General features: G+C 36.2%; 11 protein-coding genes across 11 annotated transcripts; 4 read left to right on the top strand and 7 right to left on the bottom strand.

Moving 5' to 3' along the window:
- Nucleotides 1-1,449: 1,449 nt before the first annotated feature.
- Nucleotides 1,450-2,301, top strand: EIN_369500 (NAD-dependent deacetylase, putative; the record flags this gene model as incomplete). The annotated part of the gene is made up of 1 exon (XM_004259351.1): nucleotides 1,450-2,301. One exon carries the CDS (start codon nucleotides 1,450-1,452, stop codon nucleotides 2,299-2,301), a length of 852 nt encoding a protein of 283 aa, XP_004259399.1.
- Nucleotides 2,302-2,634: 333 nt separating this feature from the next.
- On the bottom strand, nucleotides 2,635-3,856 carry EIN_369510 (glutenin, low molecular weight subunit precursor, putative; the record flags this gene model as incomplete). The annotated part of the gene is made up of 2 exons (XM_004259352.1): nucleotides 2,635-3,444; nucleotides 3,491-3,856. 2 exons carry the CDS (start codon nucleotides 3,854-3,856, stop codon nucleotides 2,635-2,637), a joined length of 1,176 nt encoding a protein of 391 aa, XP_004259400.1.
- A 724-nt stretch (nucleotides 3,857-4,580) lies between these two features.
- Nucleotides 4,581-5,696, top strand: EIN_369520 (hypothetical protein; the record flags this gene model as incomplete). The annotated part of the gene is made up of 1 exon (XM_004259353.1): nucleotides 4,581-5,696. One exon carries the CDS (start codon nucleotides 4,581-4,583, stop codon nucleotides 5,694-5,696), a length of 1,116 nt encoding a protein of 371 aa, XP_004259401.1.
- Nucleotides 5,697-5,953: 257 nt separating this feature from the next.
- Nucleotides 5,954-7,096, bottom strand: EIN_369530 (hypothetical protein; the record flags this gene model as incomplete). Its single annotated transcript, XM_004259354.1, has 1 exon — nucleotides 5,954-7,096. One exon carries the CDS (start codon nucleotides 7,094-7,096, stop codon nucleotides 5,954-5,956), a length of 1,143 nt encoding a protein of 380 aa, XP_004259402.1.
- Nucleotides 7,097-7,231: 135 nt separating this feature from the next.
- On the bottom strand, nucleotides 7,232-7,926 carry EIN_369540 (thymidylate kinase, putative; the record flags this gene model as incomplete). The annotated part of the gene is made up of 2 exons (XM_004259355.1): nucleotides 7,232-7,345; nucleotides 7,414-7,926. The coding sequence occupies 2 exons, from the start codon at nucleotides 7,924-7,926 to the stop codon at nucleotides 7,232-7,234; spliced, it is 627 nt and encodes a 208-aa protein (XP_004259403.1).
- Nucleotides 7,927-8,530: 604 nt separating this feature from the next.
- Nucleotides 8,531-9,689, top strand: EIN_369550 (hypothetical protein; the record flags this gene model as incomplete). Its single annotated transcript, XM_004259356.1, has 2 exons — nucleotides 8,531-8,669; nucleotides 8,971-9,689. The coding sequence occupies 2 exons, from the start codon at nucleotides 8,531-8,533 to the stop codon at nucleotides 9,687-9,689; spliced, it is 858 nt and encodes a 285-aa protein (XP_004259404.1).
- Nucleotides 9,690-9,758: 69 nt separating this feature from the next.
- EIN_369560 (hypothetical protein) lies at nucleotides 9,759-11,120 on the bottom strand (the record flags this gene model as incomplete). Its single annotated transcript, XM_004259357.1, has 1 exon — nucleotides 9,759-11,120. The coding sequence occupies one exon, from the start codon at nucleotides 11,118-11,120 to the stop codon at nucleotides 9,759-9,761; it is 1,362 nt and encodes a 453-aa protein (XP_004259405.1).
- A 1,018-nt stretch (nucleotides 11,121-12,138) lies between these two features.
- EIN_369570 (werner helicase interacting protein, putative) lies at nucleotides 12,139-13,890 on the top strand (the record flags this gene model as incomplete). Its single annotated transcript, XM_004259358.1, has 1 exon — nucleotides 12,139-13,890. One exon carries the CDS (start codon nucleotides 12,139-12,141, stop codon nucleotides 13,888-13,890), a length of 1,752 nt encoding a protein of 583 aa, XP_004259406.1.
- Nucleotides 13,891-14,078: 188 nt separating this feature from the next.
- On the bottom strand, nucleotides 14,079-16,465 carry EIN_369580 (hypothetical protein; the record flags this gene model as incomplete). Its single annotated transcript, XM_004259359.1, has 3 exons — nucleotides 14,079-16,053; nucleotides 16,125-16,248; nucleotides 16,411-16,465. The coding sequence occupies 3 exons, from the start codon at nucleotides 16,463-16,465 to the stop codon at nucleotides 14,079-14,081; spliced, it is 2,154 nt and encodes a 717-aa protein (XP_004259407.1).
- A 347-nt stretch (nucleotides 16,466-16,812) lies between these two features.
- Nucleotides 16,813-19,377, bottom strand: EIN_369590 (hypothetical protein; the record flags this gene model as incomplete). Its single annotated transcript, XM_004259360.1, has 1 exon — nucleotides 16,813-19,377. The coding sequence occupies one exon, from the start codon at nucleotides 19,375-19,377 to the stop codon at nucleotides 16,813-16,815; it is 2,565 nt and encodes an 854-aa protein (XP_004259408.1).
- A 220-nt stretch (nucleotides 19,378-19,597) lies between these two features.
- Nucleotides 19,598-20,152, bottom strand: EIN_369600 (hypothetical protein; the record flags this gene model as incomplete). The annotated part of the gene is made up of 1 exon (XM_004259361.1): nucleotides 19,598-20,152. The coding sequence occupies one exon, from the start codon at nucleotides 20,150-20,152 to the stop codon at nucleotides 19,598-19,600; it is 555 nt and encodes a 184-aa protein (XP_004259409.1).
- Nucleotides 20,153-20,159: the final 7 nt, after the last annotated feature.

The following is a 20,159-nucleotide window of genomic DNA, read 5'->3' on the forward strand; positions in this document are numbered from 1 at the left end:
TATTATAGTTAATATTATCATTATATGAACCAAATTAATGATAAATAAAAAAACAGATCTTTTATTAATAATAAAAGATCTGTTTTTTATTTTATTATTTTTATATAATAATTATAATTCAAATATAACTATTATAATAAGAAATGTTTTGTTGAAATAAAATAAAAAAGTTACACTTTAAAAAATCCATATAACATAAATAAATACAAAATCTCTATTGGTATAATACCAGATAATAACTTAAATTTTAATTTCTTAAAATTGTATTTTACGAAACGACAAAACTAAAATCAAATGAAATGTTCAGGTATTTACAGATAGTTTAATCAGCAACATAATAAGACCAATTTGAAAATACATAAAGATCATTGTTTTTGATATAATACAACTTATTGGGTGATGCCTTAGTGATTTATTAATTCACAGAAATGGAGAAAATTATAATGATATGTAATCTTTATTGTTAATTATTTGATGTCTCTTGTTATCTAATGTTATTATTCTAGTGTCTTGAAAGTAAAGGCAAAACAGTAAACACGTCTTTATAGTGAAGGGTTCGACAACAAAACGAACAAAAGAATTATGTTGAAGTTTATGACAAATAATAATAAAAGTTGTTGGGGCGATTTAAGACGTCGTGTCAACGTGCAAATTATAGTATTTAACATATAAAGAAATTTACTAATTGAAAAATTAGTTTCACTTTTAAATATCATTCATTGACTTTTTATTATTTTTGTTTGGGAAATACCCGGCATGTGGTGACGGGGTGGTTATTGTGTAATGATAATTGAAAGTATAATTAAATTTGGTTTTTTAATTATAATTAAAATACAATTCAAATAAAATGAATGTCAATTTGAGTTTGATTTTTAGATTTTTTTTCACTAATAATAAGTATAATAAATAAATAACAATTTATCTAATAAACATATGTTGTGAATAATTTGATTTATTTATAAAAATTATAGTTTATATTTTTAGTTTAAAACAATTAAATATTATTATATTCTATTAATAAATTTCTATACTGATTACTATATGGTAAAATATTTTTAAAAACAATATAATATAATCTATTTATTATTTATTTAATAAAACATTCTCAGAAGTAGAAATTCGACAAAATACCAATTCTTAAAATAGTTTTTGAATTAAAATGTTATTTAGTTATCCCAGAATTTTTTTAAAATCAAACAACAGGACTAAACAAGCCAAAACTCTGCGCCAAATCTCTAAAGTTTTTAAATTTGGCTGACTTTGAGAAAATATGGCAAACGTTTAATTTATGATTCGAATGTGTAACTTTCTATTCTTCTTCATCAATCTATTTATTATAAGAAATTTAACTATATATTTTGTAATTAGTAATCACAATGATCAAATGATTAATTAACTGGAATGACCTTGAAGAAATGACGAAAAAAACTGGGAAATAAAGTAGTGAAGATGGACATGAATTGGCTTGAAGAGCTCGAGATGTATAGCGACCCCGACACGACAAACGATCTGGAGATAGAAATGATCTCAAGGGCGCTCGAGAAAGCAGAGAATGTGACCGTCCTCACTGGCGCGGGAATCTCCGTTGAGTCGGGTATCCCCGACTTCAGGTCGTCGAATGGGCTTTGGAAGAAATATGACCCCGCAACATACGGGTCTTACGAGAACTTCAAAACCGACCCGAAGCCATTTTGGAAAATGGCTGAGGAACTGCACAAGATCAAGGCATACCCAAATTGTGTTCACCAATGCCTTGCGGAGTTACAGAAACTCAACGTCGTGAAGACAATCGTCACACAGAATGTCGATGGGTTACATCAACAGGCCGGGTCAAAACATGTGTTAGAAATTCATGGAAATGGCGATTTGTGTCACTGCGTGAACTGCGATTTCATCGAAAAATCCGAAAAACAAATTTGGAATAAAAAAACTTCACCACAAAACGACCCTCCAAAATGCCCGAAGTGTGGAGCATTAATGAAACTCGATGTAGTGCTTTTTGGAGAAAAGTTGGACAGAAAGATTTATGACGAAGTCGTGGCATCAACAACTAAAACAGACTTTTTGCTTGTCCTTGGCACTTCACTACAAGTCGCGCCGTGCAACATAATTCCGTTTCGAGCAAAACACTGCGGCGCTCAGGTTGCGTTCATCAATTGCACAAAAACGCCAATGGACGAATACGCCGATTTTGTGATCCGAGGAGATCTCAACCAAATTGTTCCAAGAATCACCGAAAGGGTCAAGAAAATTGTTTGTTTTTCAATTGGGAGATCAAGCCAGCAATTACTAACAAATTAGAAGGAAGCGAGAGACACTGTTGTACGTAAAGCGTTTTTCTATTCATATTCAATTGCATTTGTTATCATGACGATGATCGTTTCGTTCTACAACAATGTGTTCCACGCGGACGTCAAAGTCGATTCGTTCATCAAACCGTTTGACACCGAAAGGTGTGGGACACCCACACTCTGTGAAATAGAGCCGATGAGAAGGCACTCAGTTCCGCTCGATGTGACAGAATGAAGTTCTGTTAGATTTGTTTCTAATGTTATCGTTTTTTTCGTTGTCACGTTTGTTTATTGTTTCATTAGAAATTCAAAAGAAAATAGCAACCATTCAACTTGAAGTAAATTATTGCTCGAGTATTTTAAGCGCCTCTTCGATCTTTGATTTTGCCCTATCATACGAGCCGACCTGCATAGAGTCCTTCACCTTAATAAGAATCGCCCAAGCGTTAATGATATCATCAACAGACACGTCTTTCTTGACGTGTGCGGGTTTCTTCAGAATTGGGTTGTTTTGGATACATTGTTGTTGCAAAGGAGAGTCGGTGTACACATTTGCTTCTTGTATTGGTTGTTGAGTTATTTCCGGTTGTGTTATTTGTGGTGTTGGGAACATATTTTGTTGGTGTTGTGTAGGTGGTGTATATATATTGTTCTGAGTGCTTTGTGGAAGAACTTGTTGTTGTTTCTCCTGATGTTTTACTTGCGGTTGAGGGAATAAAGTAGCATTAACTTTATTTTCTGGTAGAGGGGATGTGTTACTTGGTTGATTCTGTTTGATTTGGTTACCTTGTTGGATTGTAGGATTGTTTTCTTGAACGTTTTGTTGTTTTTGAGGTGTTACGAATTGTTGTTGGGGCACTGGGAAGAGGTTTTGTTGTTGAGCAGTTTGTTTTTGAGGTATTGGGAATTTTTGTTGAGGAACAGATGTGCTCTGTTGTTGAGTTTGTTGTTGTTGCGGCACTGGGAAGAGATTTTGTTGTTGATGGACGTTTTGTTGTTGAGGAGAAGGGAAAAGATTTTGTTGAGGTTGTTGCCTTTGTTGAGGTGTTGGGAATAAGTTTTTCTGTTGTTGTTGAGGTTGTTGGTATTGTTGTTGTTGATAGGATTGTTGTTGCCTTTGTTGTTCTAAAGGTTTGACCAAATGAGTACCATCCTATTGATTATTACATGATAGTTCAAGCAAAACGACAATAACAAACGGGAATGAATCTTGAGGTTACAATGAATGTTTTGACTTGAATCATTTCTGGAGGAAGTGGGATGAATGCACTTAACAAATCGATCAAGTCGACTACAAGTAAAAAGATAGGTTTAGAGTTCTCTTTATTAGTGTTAAAGACTTGTTGGCCCAAAACATAATTTTTTTTGACCGCCTCTTTGATATATTCAATTTGAATTGCTCGATCGTCTAAAATGCCCCCCATCTGTTGTCGAATTTGCGTCTTCTTATAGTTCACCTCGTCTGTTTTCACACCAAATTGGAAAGCAAATTCGTAGCAGTGATATGCTAGCATCGGCTCATACATCGCAAATTGGTCTCCGTACGCTACGTACCTTTCACACATGTTTAAAGTTTCAAGTTCAAATTCTTTTTTTTTGTACTCCTCTTTCAAGTGATGAATGAGGTTTTGAAATGTATTACTCTTTGTTAAGTACAATCCCCCCTATTTTTCAGGATCAAAAGAAACTCCTCGATTTTTAAGTTCTCTAACCATTTGTTTATTTATTCACACTATTCATTTCTAATTTGTAACATGTTATAATTACAATTAAACTATAGTTAAAACTATAATTGATTTATAATTTATTTTATTAGAATTTATGGTAAGGTTTGGTTGGATCAATAGAATAAATAAAACAAAACAATTAAAAAATGTCATAGAATATTTTGTTGTTTTTGTTTCATGTCAACTACTCGCTTATTTAAAAAGATGTGACTTGTTCAATATTACTTGGCAGATACAAAATTGAAGTTGTCTTGTTATTCTCAAACCGCAGTGTCATTGAAATACAAAAAGAATATAACTAGTAGTACAGTGTCTGTGATTTAAATCTCAGTTCTTGGCAATAAAGTTTCTTTTTTAAAAAAATATTTATTTTGTTCAACAGAATCCATTATTTAAAAATATAAATAATTTGAAACTTATTATTTAGTTTTAATAAATATAAAATTTGTTTTAGTTTTTGCCAAACAAGTTGCAAATTCCACTTTATCTTTGTGGTTTATTGAAAATAGTATTGGAAAAAGTATGAATTTTTACGAAATATTAAATAGTTGTAAAAAAACAGATGTCGAAGCCTTGGGAAAACGTCCAAAGCACTCTCCGCATCACTTCGTCACACCTCAACCTTGGGGTTGATCACCACCGTTTTTTCCGCGACGTCCTGATTCAAATGACAGACTTGACAACTCGCAGTTTGCGATCCTCACAAATCCTCGAACAAGACGCGAAGGTGATTCCACCAGAAGAATATCAAAATTTGGTGAATCAAACTGTTCATTCGGTTAAAGAATTGGGTGAGGTCGTCGAAAAATTCACAAAAATTATTGAAAATGAATCGACTCATCTAGTTCATACGACCCTTAAATTTAACGTTGCCAACATTCTCTACACATTAAAAGACTTGACAAAATCTTTCAGTGGTCGCATTGTAATATTATCTTCCAAAGAAATTACTTCAACGGTGCAGGCCTATCTCAAAACAGCATTTTCAATTCTCAAAACACTCGACGACGACGTGACAGAAACGATATGTGACAACATAACAACACTTTCATCAAACATCGCAATAATACTCTCAAACACCGACTCCTCTTCGTTCATACCAGGTTCGGTTTTTGTTGCGTCACAGATAACCAACAACGTTGGTCTTATACTTCGTTCCCGTTGTCTTGGCTACTGCGATGATGTAGCGGATGTTTTTGACTTTCTTGTGTCACGGTTGTGCACCGAGCCAACGCCTGCACTGCTGAATATAACCCAAAATTTCCTCCTTAAATGTCCTGATCTATTCCGCCTCGCTTCTCATTTTGTCAATCTCCCCAATTTCCAATTTTCCTCCGGTCCTCCCGCAAAATCGCATATTCCAAACGTCACTTTCTCTTTACACGACGACGTCGTTTCGCGTGATTTTGAGTTCCAAAAGAACAAAGAACTCGTGAAAGAAGAATTTGTTACAGTCCCATTCCAAGAAGCCGTAACAAAACTCAGCGACGTTTTTGCAAAAACGAAAGAGATTGTGAACACAACAAGTAATGACATAGGATTGAATTTTGACGCAATCTTCGAAAAAACAAAAAAAGTCCTTGAAAACGTCAATAAAGAGACTTCAGACCGAACGTCTCAACATCAGAACGACTCCCAATCGGTCGACTTAATCTGTGAACAACTGCTTGAATTGTAATCTTTCTTTGTGTTTTGTCCATCATATTTTTATATTAATTTTTATAATAAATAAACTAATGCTTTTACTATATACATTTATGATAAATTGTAATTTGTTTTTTATTCAATTATACATAAACAATAAATGGTAAATATATAGTTTTATTAATTATATGTGATGGAATATCAAAATTAACTATATTTAAAGGTAAATTAATCGGATTTAAGTTCTCACTTTCATAAGATTGATAATTGTAGAACAAAAGCACATTTAAGTCACGACCACGTAACAGCACCGATCCTCTCGACCTCGTACCTACCCTCAGGCAAAAGGGAAAGCTTCTTCTGGATCAGGTAGTCTGACCAAAAGGTGTCTTCAAAACAGAGAGTCAGCTTAGGGAGCTTAAACACAGCCCCAACTTTATCTTGAACAAGACCAAAAGCCTTGTCCACTGCAAACCAGAAACCGTTCTGACCATCACCCTCACCAAGGTATGTAGTGCGTTTGATATTTTCCCGATAAGTACAAAACGTCACACTATTGCCTTCAATGACAAATAACGAGAATTTGTCGTCGTTCTCAACCCACTTACCTGGGATCAATACCTCCGAGTTGAATGTGCCTATTATTGTGTTCCGCTTTAAATAGAAAAACACCATCAAATTCTTTTTGTTGCAAATGGAATCTACCAACTCTTTTCTGGTCATCTTGTCGTTTGTCGAAAAACTCTCCGTAAGAAACGTCACTTTGTTGAGCGAAATAGTGTTCATAAGTACTGCGACGACATCTGCGTTGATCTTGAAATTCTCTTCCATTAACCCAGCGACCATCGCGTAATTTGCAACTTTGGGGCTTTTGGAACGCGAGCGGAACATATCAAGAGAAGGAGAAACCTCTGTCATTCGGAAAGGTTTTGGAATTTCGGTTTTACTTCGCGAAGAGAAATTCGTTTGTTGTACCTCAATTTTTAACTCAGCGATTTCGACGACGGAACTCTCAAAATGCTTCAAGATGTCATCTTTGCGATCAGTTGTGATTTCTCGCTTCGCAAGAGTCTCGAAAACAAAGTCCACAATTTCAAACACCTCGTTTCTGTATTGTGCAATTGCGTTAATTATAAATCCGTTGTCTTCCTCGGACTTTATCAGTGGCAGGTAATCTTCAACCGCTTTGATCCTTCCCAACTCTTTCAAACACTTCTCAACGTCCTCCTTTGTGAATTTCTCTTTGTAAATCTCAAAGAGCAAATTTTCGTTTTGAGAAAATTGAGAGGCACCTTGTTCGGAATATTTAAGAAGATGATGAAATGCGGCGTCGGCTTTCGGATATTTCACAGACAATTCCAAGAGCCGTGCCTCTTCTTTAAGTTGCCGTAGTTCTTCTTTGAGTGCCAAGTATTCATCGTTCGAATCGCTCATGATGCTATACTTTGTTCGATTTTTGAGATTATTTTCTATATTTAATAGTTAATGAAACATTTTGAAATTATAAACCACTTTCTTTTTGAAAAAAATTAAAAAAATAAAAAGTCAATTTATTGTTATTAATTTCATTTATTTGAACGTTAATTTGCCAATCGGGTTGCTTTGCATCTCCTTTATGTTTTTCTTAATGATGTTGCAGATATCTTCCACAACTTTTTTTCTATTTTGGTTTGCGTCCACACTCTATTGTTTAGTTCTAATCACGACAAATTTATATTTTGATGTCCAAAAATTACTCCAAAAAAACAAACAGTCCACAAGAGTTCGTTTTTCATTTTCTCAAATTCACTCTTCACTTTCTTCTGAAATTCAACGTTTTCATATCTGTCGGCCACAAGACTTTTCCTTCTTCTATCTGCTTCATCAAGTGAAAGCTCTAAAAAGCAGACGATGTCGGGTTTTGGTAATCCCGAGTCCGGGATTTTGCACCACTCGGGGTCTAACCCATTTGCAATACTGTAAACAATCCCGCTGAAGGCATAACGATCGCAAACAACTGTTACACCCTCGTTGATATTCTTTTCGATGATTTTAGCGACCTCCCATCTATTGGCAGAGTAGAGTAAATGGACTGCTTGTTGTGGTAAGTTCTTGCCATGGAGAAAGTCGTCGATTAACTTACCGACGGCGGTTGAGCGGTCTGGGAAAGGTTGTGTGACACTTTTGATTCCCTCGGAATTCAGTTTCTGACATACACTGACAGACGCGGACGATTTTCCGCACTGATCTATCCCTTCCAACACGACTAAAATACCTCGCGACATTTAGCCTTTTCAAGTTCTTTATTCCGACGCCGAGATTGAGAAAGAGATAAATTGAGGAATTTACTCATCGCCCATATAAAATAATAATTTTATAAATTATAATAATTATTTTTTTTATAATTTTGCGAGTTTGAAGAAAATGTTTAAACAAATTTGGAGATAATAAAATTGATCTTCTTTCGAAATCTTGTGATTGATTTGTACAAAATAATACGAAAGAATTAATACTGCGAATTAATAAACAAAAGAACTGTTTACTCAGTTCTTTGGTTTCAAATTGCAGCCCGTCCACATTCATTTGCAACACAGTTTCACTCTTTCAAATGGATATAATTGAGATTGACAATTTTGGAAAGACAACTGAAAAACTGACCAAATGGAATGATTAATTTCCAAATCAACGAAATCGTTTTAAATCATTTCCCGAAAAATGATGTATGAAAATCGTAATGTACATACTCATCGAATTTTAATTGGATTGTACTAATCCTTAAAACTAAAAATAAATTGGTGATTTGCTCATAGTATTAGTACTCAACTATAAATAAACCATACCAAAAATCTAATGATTTTCCTTAAAACTGAACTGAATTAATCACAAAAAATGGACTGGCTTCGTCGATTTTTTGAAGAGAAAGCTTCTCAGATCATTGTGGAGACGACGCTTGAAGACCGCGTCAAGGAGGTTCTCAACCTTGACTCCAAGGTGGAGCGCATCACAACAGAGTACTCCAACCTCCCAAGTTGGTTGAGATCAAGGTACATCACATATATCTCAATTTTTTCGGCTGAACTTACCTTCTCGTCCCTCCTTATATTATTCCTCGCGTTCCACCAACTTGTCAATCCAATCTCATTAATCATTTTTATCTTTTTGCAATCCAGTGCCCTTTTCTGGTTGATTAACACATTGCAAAAGTCAAGTCGTCTTGTAAAGAAAGCTCGTTTGTTTTTTATTCCTCAACTTATCATTACTCAATCTCGTTCAAAAAAGAAAACAAGATTGAGAATGGTCGAACGACAGCACGGTTAAGTGACAAAAAGTGATGAAAAAACAGAACAGCCAAACACTTCTCACAAAGAAGGTCGAGGAGCTAGTGAAGGATCGTGAATTTATTCGTCTCACTGGAACGTTGAAAAAGTATTCACACACTTTACAAGCCCAAAAGAAGGACATGGAAAATTACATCCGTCAATACATTGTGAAAGAAAAGGAAAAAGTAGCTGCACTCGCAAAGTCCGAGTACGAGAGGGATTTTGCACTTAAGATTCACCAATTCCAGGCGTCATTTCCACAAACCCTTAAGGAACAGATTTACAACAACCTCAAAATTGAGTTTGAAAGAGAGTTAGAGAAAGAGAAGAATATTTTGAAAACGGAATATGATAAAAAATTGCAAATAGAAATTGACAAACAAAATGAGATACTTGGAGGGAGGCGACTTGTGTTGTATCCAGCCATTTTGAACGAGGACGGCAAAGAAGATGGAAAGCATTCACCGAAAATAAAACGGCTCTCAAAGTATAAAAAGTGTCATTCTGTTGATTATTCTGTATCAAAACCAAAGGTGTCCAGACTCAACGATTTGAAGAAAAGAGACTCGCTATTGTTTTCTTCCATGGATCCTTCCGATGAAAATGTGGAAGAGTTTGAGCAATCGTCTCAAGATGAGAAGAGTGAAGGTACAGAAGTGAAATTGGAAAAATCAGAGAAGGAAGAGAAAATTGAAAAAATTGAGAACAAAGAAATAAAAACTGATTAATATATTTGATATCATACAGTTATTGTTATAAATAAATTGATAACTCGGATCGCAATAAAGTTGATTATATCATTCAAATGTATAGGCAAGGACAAACTCATACTCTGCAAATTGTGATTTTCCAATTCCAATAACATCAATTGGATTTGGTTCATCAAAGTACCTTTCTTTGAACAATTCTCTTCGATCGACCTTGACTCCTCCAGTCGACCTCACCTCAAAGCATGTGTTAATTCTCAGAAGGACATAGTCCGAGTCGATTGACAGTAAGTCTGTCATGTATTTTGGTTTTGGTTTATAGACTTTCATTTGTTCACCCCCGAAGAGCAAGTGTTTATCATCATGTCTGAGAGTGATGCACCCCTCTTTACCTTCTTCAGGGATGTGTGAGAAGTACCCTCCAAATATTTTTCCACCTTTCATTTTGATCACGATTATCACATTGGGTTTACCTTTGATTGCATTTTTGAGCTCTCCGTTTTCCTTTCCTCTTCTACTATCGAAAATCAATGTGGTGGTATTAACACGCTTTGCTAGAACTTGCGTCATACAGTCCAAGAACTTTCCAATCATCAACTGTTTTTCTTCAACTGTTTGAGGTAACGAAATATCTTTCAGTTGTTTGAGAGAAACGTTCTCAGTTTGTTCCGTCTTATATACGAGAGCATAGACTCGGACTTTTCTATATTCCTCCTTTCTAAGTATTCCAGTAATCTCTGTAGCATCAGGGGAGTTCGTGTACTTCTTGCTAACGCCTTTCATGTTTCTTAAATGGAATTGTCCACACAAATTGATCACAAAGAAGTTCTCTGCATACATGAAATTGTTAGCTCCCCCTCTTACTATGTCTCCACTGCCTTGAACGAAATTTCGTTTGCCAAGAAATTCTTTCTTCTCATTAAACAAAAAAAGAGTGTGTTCGGAAGTGTCTGTCGCACGAATTAAATAAACTTTGTCCGCCTCCACGCCATTCTTAAAAGCCATCACAAACGGTTTTCCACCGGTAATATCAAACACAAGCGCCGAGTTCTTTTTTCCTAAGAACCCCTTAGTCAGTTGGACGATGTTAAACTCGTCCGTCTTTGAATCAAAAACGACTTTAAAATCATTCGACCCGGCCCATTCATTCACTGCTTGAAATTCTTGAGACTCAAACAGATTTGTGGTGTTAAGAGTTTTTTCTATAGAACATGTTACACATGAAGGATCTTCTGTTTCATACACCAAGAAATTGGAGACTGCTATATCCTTGCCACCAACGAGTGCATCAAATTGTTCACTTGAGTTGTATGACTCTTTGAAGTCATTTTTGCATATTAAGTGGCGACTAGTAATTGCAAATGCGTGACAGATCTCAAAGAAATTATGGGAGCCTAAAGGTAGAACTATCAAAGTTTCTGTTGCCAGTTTGAGAGTAGTGAATTTCTTCATATCATTGAAATTGGTGTTGGATACCACAAGAAAATGTGATGGATCGTTTTTAATGAAGTGTGGCATTGAACTGGAATTTGTCATCTTTTGTATTGAACTTGAGTTATATGTTAAAACGACGGTATTGTTTGAGAGCGGCACTACAAAGAGCAAATTGCTTTTGCCATTGATCGCTTTATTTAAGACACGAGAGGTGTAGCCGTCCTTTTCTCCTTCAAAGATTAATTTTTTAATATTTCTATTTGTCCATTTGAAAATAATTTCTTTTGTCTTTTGAGTGTTTATGAAGTCGATTGTACGTTGTGGAGTGGGATATTCAATTGGGTGATCTTCTTTAGGAAGACATTTTGATTGTTTTTGTTGACTATTTTGATGTGTTTTCTCAACTCGAGGACATTCAAAATCTTCATCTACAGTCACATCTATTTCATGTGAAGTGATTTGGGGAACTAAAGAAGAACAAGAGTCTAAAGCTAATGTTGTTAACAATTCAATGGAATCTATCATATAAGATATAAGCGGATTGGAAAATGTGAGTAAACCCCGCATTTTGGATATGTTTGTTTGCAGAGTACAAAGACGTTCTTGTTGAGATGAAAACGACATCAAATTCGTGAGATTTTTAAGTTCAATATCGTAACACAAATTCTCATCGTATTCTATATATTATAATTTATTATAAATTTAACTATATGAAATGACACTTCTTTTTTTTTAATTATTTACATTAACTAAAAATACTAAAAAAAGAAATAATACAAATTAAGTATTATTCTATAATACTTATTAGAAAATTAATAATATAATATATTATAGTTTCACAAAATAAAACCAAAATTCATACAATATGAATAGTTTATTTTCAGTATTATATAAGTATTATATAGTATTATAAGTTATACTAATAATTAAACTATTTTTATTAATATAATAAAACCTCAATAGTATACTATTTGAGGTTTTATAATAATTTGATATATATATAATTCGATACTAGTTGATATCTTTAAAATACACAATGAAACGAGGGAAATGGCCAACTACACTAGACGCATATTTTACGCCAAAGCGCGAGAATACAACTCAATATAATAATGATATAACACCTTCTAATGATAAAATAAACTCTTTAACACCCATTCAAACACTTCCAAAGCTGACGTATATACCTTTGGCCGACAAACAACGTCCAAAGCGACTTGAAGATGTGATAGGACAACAAATGGCGATTGGGAAAACGTCTCCATTTTACACGATGATACTTAACGACGAAGTGACGTCCACGATTTTATATGGCCCTCCGGGGTCTGGGAAGACTTCGATAGCTGCGATCATACAAAACACGACGAAGAATCGATTTGTGCGGGTCTCAGCAACGAGCACTGGCAAGACTGAATTGAAAGACATCTTTACGGAAGCCAAGCGATATAAAAAGACTGGGAAAAACACAATTTTGTTTGTTGATGAGATTCATTCGCTCAATAAATTGCAGCAAGACGCATTCTTACCGGTAGTGGAGGACGGGACTATCATCTTAATTGGGGCCACCACTGAAAATCCGTCGTTCGAAGTGAACAGTGCGCTGATGAGTCGTTGCAACTTGGTTGTACTGAAGAGATTGACTGACGAAGACATGGTCCAAATCCTCAAAAAGGCAATACGGGAAGAATACACAGAGTCTCTTGTTGACATCAATGAAGACGCTTTACGGTTCATCGCATCTATTTGCGACGGAGACGCTCGGGCGGCTTTAAATAATGTCGAGCGGATATTCTTACACTTCGGGAAGATGAGTAAACCGAACATCCAAATGGAAATCAACCAACTCAATGAGGAGAGTCACAAGCTTGCGGAAAAGACGGAAGTAAAAGATAAAAAAGATGTAAAACTCGACAGTAAATTAGAGTCTAATTCTACTATTATTAACTTGAATGACAACAAGGAGAATGATGAAATAACTGATTCTAAAGTCCAGCCTGTAGATACCGACGAAGAGCCTCCACAACTCAAGAAGACCGAAACTAAAATGAATAGTTCTGAAACTAATGAAGATACTATATTACTTGATTGCAAAAAAGAAGAGAAAGACGCCATTGTACCTCCACTCCACGTGGACAAAGAAATTATTCTGACGTACGAAGTTGTTCAACAATTTCTTCAGAAGACGATGTATAAATACGATAAAAGTGGAGAAGAGCATTATAATATATTGAGTGCCTTTCATAAGAGTCTAAGAGGCTCTGATGAAGATGCGGTGATGTATTGGTTACAACGAATGGTCTTAGCTGGTGAAGATCCTAAGAACATAGCCCGCCGAATGGTCGCATGTGCTGGGGAGGATGTTGGTGTCGCCGATCCCCAAGCTTTAATACTAGCCGTCAACACGTTTCAATCAGTACAAATGATCGGGTACCCCGAGTGTAATTTCTGTTTGGCGCAGTGTGCTTTATATATCGCACGTGCTCCAAAATCAGTGTGTACATTGAAAGCGATGTTACTTGCAAATGATTTGATCAAGAAGACTGGAGCCTTGCCTGTTCCTATGCATATAAGAAATGCTCCCAATGCATTATTAGAGAAGATGGGCTATAATAAAGGATACCAATATCCCCCAATGTTTGAGGGACCTTTAGAACAAACTTATTTGCCTGATAAATTGATTAATAAGCACATCATGTCTTATGACCGCTTTGTAAAGAAGCAAGACAAGAAAGACATAGTCGCTTCCAAATCGATGGATCCAGACTTCTTTATCAAATACAAACATTAAATTAGTAATACTATATTTTATACTATTTATACTATTTTTAAATATTACTAGTATTGTATAGTATACTATTATTACTATAATTTATAGTATTTATACTATTTTTTATTTTATAAATACCAAATAGTAATTTTTATTGTTTGTGACTAGTTAACCTGAAATACTAAACAATCATTGTATACTAACTATAACTAAAAACTCTTGTGAGCCATACTCTGGTCGGGGATCATCTGCGTAATCTGTAAAATATTTTCTTCTATAATTTTGCTCTTCACATTTAACGTTTCCATCACGTCCATAACTGTCCCTAAAACACGAGTCGCTTCTGTGTTTTCGAAAACTCGTAACCGATGTTTCTGGTCCGGTGGTAACTTGTCGAAGTTTGAGACATATTCGACCAAATTGATAGTGCCATAGACTTCACTTTTACTCGCAACTAAACGTCTCTCTGCTACACATCTCCATGCTTCATTCGTCACATCCAATTTCCTTAATCGAGTCACCAACTTTTGACCGGAAGACACTGTTATGTTGTCTGTGATATCGATGATTCGTCCAACAACCTCATCGTCCTTTTCTTTCAAAGAAACTTCCATCACTTCATTCATTATTTTACTCAACCCTTCAAATCGGGCTTGATCCACTAGTAAAGTCTCTCCTGTCAATTCTTCTAACGCTTGACACACTCCAATTCGTACTCGTCGCTTCCGTAGACTTTCATTCAATCGTCTCCAATTGATTTCGCTCGGGCGCTGAATTGTTTGTCGCTCCTCTTCTATCAAATAAGCTCTTTCAAATCTGTTCGTCCCCTTCGGAGCAATCTCCACTCCTTTAATCTTCTTCTCCACATCCCAACTCCGCATTAATTCGGAAAAACGGGCAACGTCTCCCACCTTCCCACCTAATGAAATGTTCTTAGTCAAATCAGATATCGTCGAATAGATCTCACTAAATGATAAACCACCCCACCACCCCTTTGCTTCGTTCAACATCTCAGGACGATACAAGACTTCACTGAACATCGCCGTCTTCACAAACGTCGTTAAAAACTCAAACAAGTCATTCTCAAAACACAAGAAGTATTTCTCCTTGTCAAATACAACTCGCGGGCTATCAGATACCCACAAAAACCCTATAAACTCGTCAACCCCTTCTATCAACTTCGCAACATACCACCGAAACGCTAAATATGTCCGATCATCATGGGCACTCTTTAACACTCGAAGTGCAGCAAACAAATCCCTTTGCATACTTAATGGAACCGCTACCATAGGCCCCATCACCGTTCCTCTATCCACATTCACACAGATGATCCCTCGACTCGAATATTCAACGCAATCATCCTCCGCTTGTTGCGACACTATTCCAAGCAAAAACGGGCCTTGATTCTCAAAATCTGAGTACTCTGCGGGGGCTCGAGAAAAGTGCGAGTACTTCAGTGGACATAAGCAGTCGAGAAGTTGTGTCACCGAAAACACAACAGACGTCACCGATCTTGAAAACAGTGCTATTCGTTTGTTTAACACAAGAGAAAGAAACAACGTCACAAGTTGGACTTGTCCAATAGATTCAAGGAGTTTGCCAGGACTATTCATTGGATTAATGAAAGGCACGTTGTTATTCTTTATAATATAATACACTGAATAGTACAGTGGCGTCTTCATTGTGAAAACTATTGAAGAGATCCCTTGTGTGAGTTTAACGCCGTACAACTGTTCTTGATAAAACGGATTAATTGTTGTGGGGGCATTTGATGGGGAGCGCTCCACTTTGGGGGGCACATTTTTCGTTCCGATTTTCATTGGAAATTTCAACGGAGTTGTTGTGTACGTGTGTTGCGGTGAAAAGGCGACAAATGGCGGAGGGGATGTCTTCTGCACAACCCGCTTTTGGGGAAAATTCAGATACGAAAATGGTAGAGTGAACGTCCCACGTTTCCACATGGGGACGTTCCCTTTATAAAATGCGACATTCACTATATCAGTCGTCGTGTTTTGGACAATTCTTAGATAGATACAAATCTCGCCAACATTACCACACTTTTCTATTGAGTAACATTTTGTGAGTGAATAATATTCTTTGATTGGTATTGTAGTCGTCCCCAACGAAATTTCATTAATGTCAAAATATGAGAAGAAAAGGACTTTAGGGAGGTCCTCCACTGCTCTAAGTGTTATTAAATATAATATATTGTCGTATCATTTATCACTGATTGTCATTCACTTATATAAACAAACAAAATATACACAAAGGCGTTTTGTGGACACCCCTTTTGTGGAATTTGGATTTTTAAAAGTCTTCGGTTCACGCGACAAAGAGCAAAAACGTTGTTGACGGGCGTTTTGAATGAACACGAAATCACTACGCGTCAAATGGAATTGTAAAAGTACGTGTTAAAGCAAAATTCATTTGTTCGCGTATAAATTAAAAAACAGTTCCTTTGTGATTTTGATATAATTGAATGAACGCTCAATGGAAATTATATACTCAAGAGATATTACACAATATTTAAAAAGAACAAACGTTGGATTTCAATACGATAACTCATGTTCCCCTGTCCACTTCTTGTTTGTGCCATTCTTTGCATTTTAAAGTTTTACCCAAACAAAAATAATTCTATTTTTTTATCCAAAAATGTTATGCTGAATAATTTTAATGCTACAGAAAAAACAATTCGATTATTTAGTGCCTTTGTATTTATGGCTTCCCTTTTTTGAGTGGTTTATATTTTTGACAATTTGAAAATTTATAACAAATATATTTTGGTATGATTTATTTCCTAATTTTGTATCGATTCGTTAAAAAAGTAACTGAAATAACACCTATTCATATTTCAAATATTGGAGTGAGAAATAATATGGAGTGAATCGTAAAAATGTTATATTAAAACAATCTTGTTTATCACATTTTCGGCTTTTGCGTCGTTCAGCTATCACTCGGTAACGTGATGAAAATGCTGGTAATCCGCTCACTGAGTTCCTCAAATTTCCCGATTAGTGGGTCGTTTGCATTCTTAGCTTTCATAAGACTAATACATGCCATTACCTCGGTTTGGAGCGCTTTTACTCGTTTGGAATCTTTGGATGACGTGCAAATGGATAAATAGTTGTTCAACAAAGTGTCAAAAGAGCTTTGAATTCCAAACTTGAGTTGCCCAAATATCCCCAACTCGAGTGCAGATTTTTGTTCGTTCACGATGGTTGAGCTCTCCATCTCTGGCGTCCCGATCAAAAAGAATTGCTCTTCCGAAACAACAAAGGTGAGCTCTTTTATCGTCACAAGCACTCTCTCGTTGACATAAACGACATTGGTAATTTCCTTCTTGTACATTTCCACTAACGGCATCACCGACACGCTTTTAATTTTCACAAAATTGTTGTCCATGATGTGGACATTACCTACAATGTCAACAACTATCACCTTTTCGTCAAAAAACACTTTCGATATTTTACATGTCAAAACGACGGGAGAACAACACAATATTCCACTTTCACTCCAAAACAAGTACAATAACCCGTCACACACAACCAAAACCTTCGTCTCGTTCACCAAAATCGTCTTGACTTGGAATGGTATAACCGTCGACCAAACCATATTCTGGTTGAAGTTTTTTATCACCTTAATCAAGCTCATTTTGCTCGTGTTGTCATACTCGCTGATGAAACTATACATGACCCGATTCACCAAATGCAATTTTTTCACTTTATCGTTGTTCTCGAGTTCTCTTAACACCCCACGTTTTTCCATCTCTTTGGTTGTGTTATCTGTGTCTTCTACATACCTTTTTCTGTCTTCTTTGTTGTCATTTTTCAATGGACTTTCCGTGCTCATTTCTTTTCTCAATGCACTGACTGCAGAATCACTGTTTGTCTTCATAAGTCTTTTTTTCAAATGTTCCTTACTTTTTAAGTGGTCTTTCAGGCTTTTTGCCTCTCTCAATGGTTTTTCCATTTTATCTTCTAATGAGATGCTTTTTCTTGCAGACTCATTGTTTTTTTCCATCGTGATTTTTTGGACATTAGTCATCTTTTCGGATGATTTCTCGTTTACAAGTTTTTCGGGTTGTAAAACATTGCCCAAAGTTGTGGACGTTTTTTGTTGTTCTGTGGGGTTGTCAACAACAAGGATGGGTTGAATTCTCTTTTTGCGAGACGGGTCGGTTTGGTGTGGCTGTGTGCTCTTGTTTTCTGAATGCACACTTAGAACAATTTGGGGTCCGTTGTTTACACTCTCGTGAACTATTCCATGCAGTGGAATTTCCACAATTTTTTCAGTTTCCATTTTTTGTCCAATTTTTTCTTCTTTTGAAGTTCCTGTCACATTTTCATTTTCTTGCGCTTTTGTAAATTGTGCTTCTTTATTGACGACTTTTTGCTCGTCGTTTGACTTGAGTTTCTGATAGATTGACCGTTTCTTCATTTCGACGTAATCATTCGTTTCTACAGTTCCTCCTACTTCGGCTTCAGTCAACTTGAAAAATCCCACAAACCCGTCAATCGAACACGCCATGAACATTAAACCTCCAGGTAACCACGTGATATCTTGCACACACCCTTTGAACGCATTTTCTAAATAACAGAGTTGCCCTCTCTTGCTCACCCACAAACTCAAGCTGTTATCCACTCCCCCAACAACAAAACAATTGAAAACCCTCTTCTTCCCTTCTTCTGTCGTCACCTTGTACAAACACGGAGAAAACCTCGAGCACACCACTTCGTTTTTGTGACCAACAAAAAATGCAGTTTGTCCAGTCACTCTGTTGTGAATTAGAGAAGCTGGTTGTTTCTTCTGTACTGCGCCTACCAAGAGCATTTGTGTTGCCTCGGGAGACCAACACGGTCTTAAAAAGAAATTGGTGTGTGTCTGGCTGCTGAATTGGTCCTTTGTTGTATTAACCACAGCTTCTCTTTGAACGTCCCACTCAATTGCACAATTGGTGCATTGCGCCACAATTATAATTCCTAGTGGGTCCCACGCAATGCCAAAAACGCTTGACGGGTTTGGTAAAACGATGAGCTGCTTTCCCGTGTTTAAGTCCCAAATCATTACTTTTGAATCCAACGAAGCCGATGCCAGTTTAGTTCCGTCCGAGCAGAACGAGACGTCCGTGACCGAATCTGAGTGACCGACCAACTTGTGTTTGTAATCGTATTTTTGAAAGAAAAGCAAATTCTTTTCAAAAAAACCATCAGGATTATCCTCCAACATATACAAAATAGACACAATGCCATCGTCTGTTCCTGCAGCCAAAAGTTCTCCGTCTGGTGACCATCGTAAACAATTGACGTTTTGTGACATTTGAATGACTGCCTGGAGTTTTGGTTCATCTTGTGTGTCCACCTCCGGTTTATACAAAGATTCGACATTCCAGACTTTGACGCGAGCGTCTCCTCCCCCTGTTGCCACTATTGGTTCAGACGGGTGGCTGTCAATGCAGAAGATTGGGTTGCCATCGTGAGCCAACCAGAAGGGTTTTTTAAATATGACCATCAGCGATTATTCTTTACCTTTCAGAGTTTTCCTCAATTTTTTTGTGCTCTTCTCTTTTCTCTTTCCACCAAGAATAATAACAATTATAAATTAATTGTTTAAAAATACTATATCATTATTAAATATTAAACAATACAACTTCCCGTTCCGCATTGAGATCACTAGTAGTTTGAATAGTAAAAAAACTAAAAAAAATGGTATCTCAACAAAAAAATGAGAATTAAAATTTCTTTGCAAAGTCCGCGACTGTCGTGAGTTTTTCGTTTTCTTTTTGTGAGTCGAAGACGTGGAACGAATCAAAAGACGCGTGAACCATACCAGCTAACATTTTAATAGGTTCAGTAGCTTTTTCAAAACCTTCCGACCCACAGGTACACAGACAGACAAATTTGAGTTTTTTCAACTTTTCCTCCAAACATTTTTTTGGAGAAAAATCAGACCAATTGAACAAAGATACAGTCCTGTCGAGGAGCAATTTCACTTGTGCTGGCATATAATACCAATAGACGGGATATGAAAAAATGACCACATCAGCCTCAACCATTTCTTTTAATATTTCAAAGCACTCGTCGGATTGCGAGCAATAGAATTGGTCCGGGTGTGCTTTGCATCCCAAACATCCATGACATCCATTCAATTGATTTTGTGCAATATTAAATGTCTTATTCGTTATTTGATGTGTTTTCTCAAGCTCTTCTACATACTTAGCTGCTAATTTGGCACTCATCCCATTCTCCCTGTAACTTCCAATGATAGTCACTACTTTCAATGACATGTACTCA

The sequence above is a fragment of the Entamoeba invadens genome (genome assembly GCF_000330505.1).
Source record: "Entamoeba invadens IP1 unplaced genomic scaffold scaff_1105074726357, whole genome shotgun sequence".
In the NCBI taxonomy this organism is placed as follows: Eukaryota; Evosea; order Mastigamoebida; family Endamoebidae; genus Entamoeba; species Entamoeba invadens.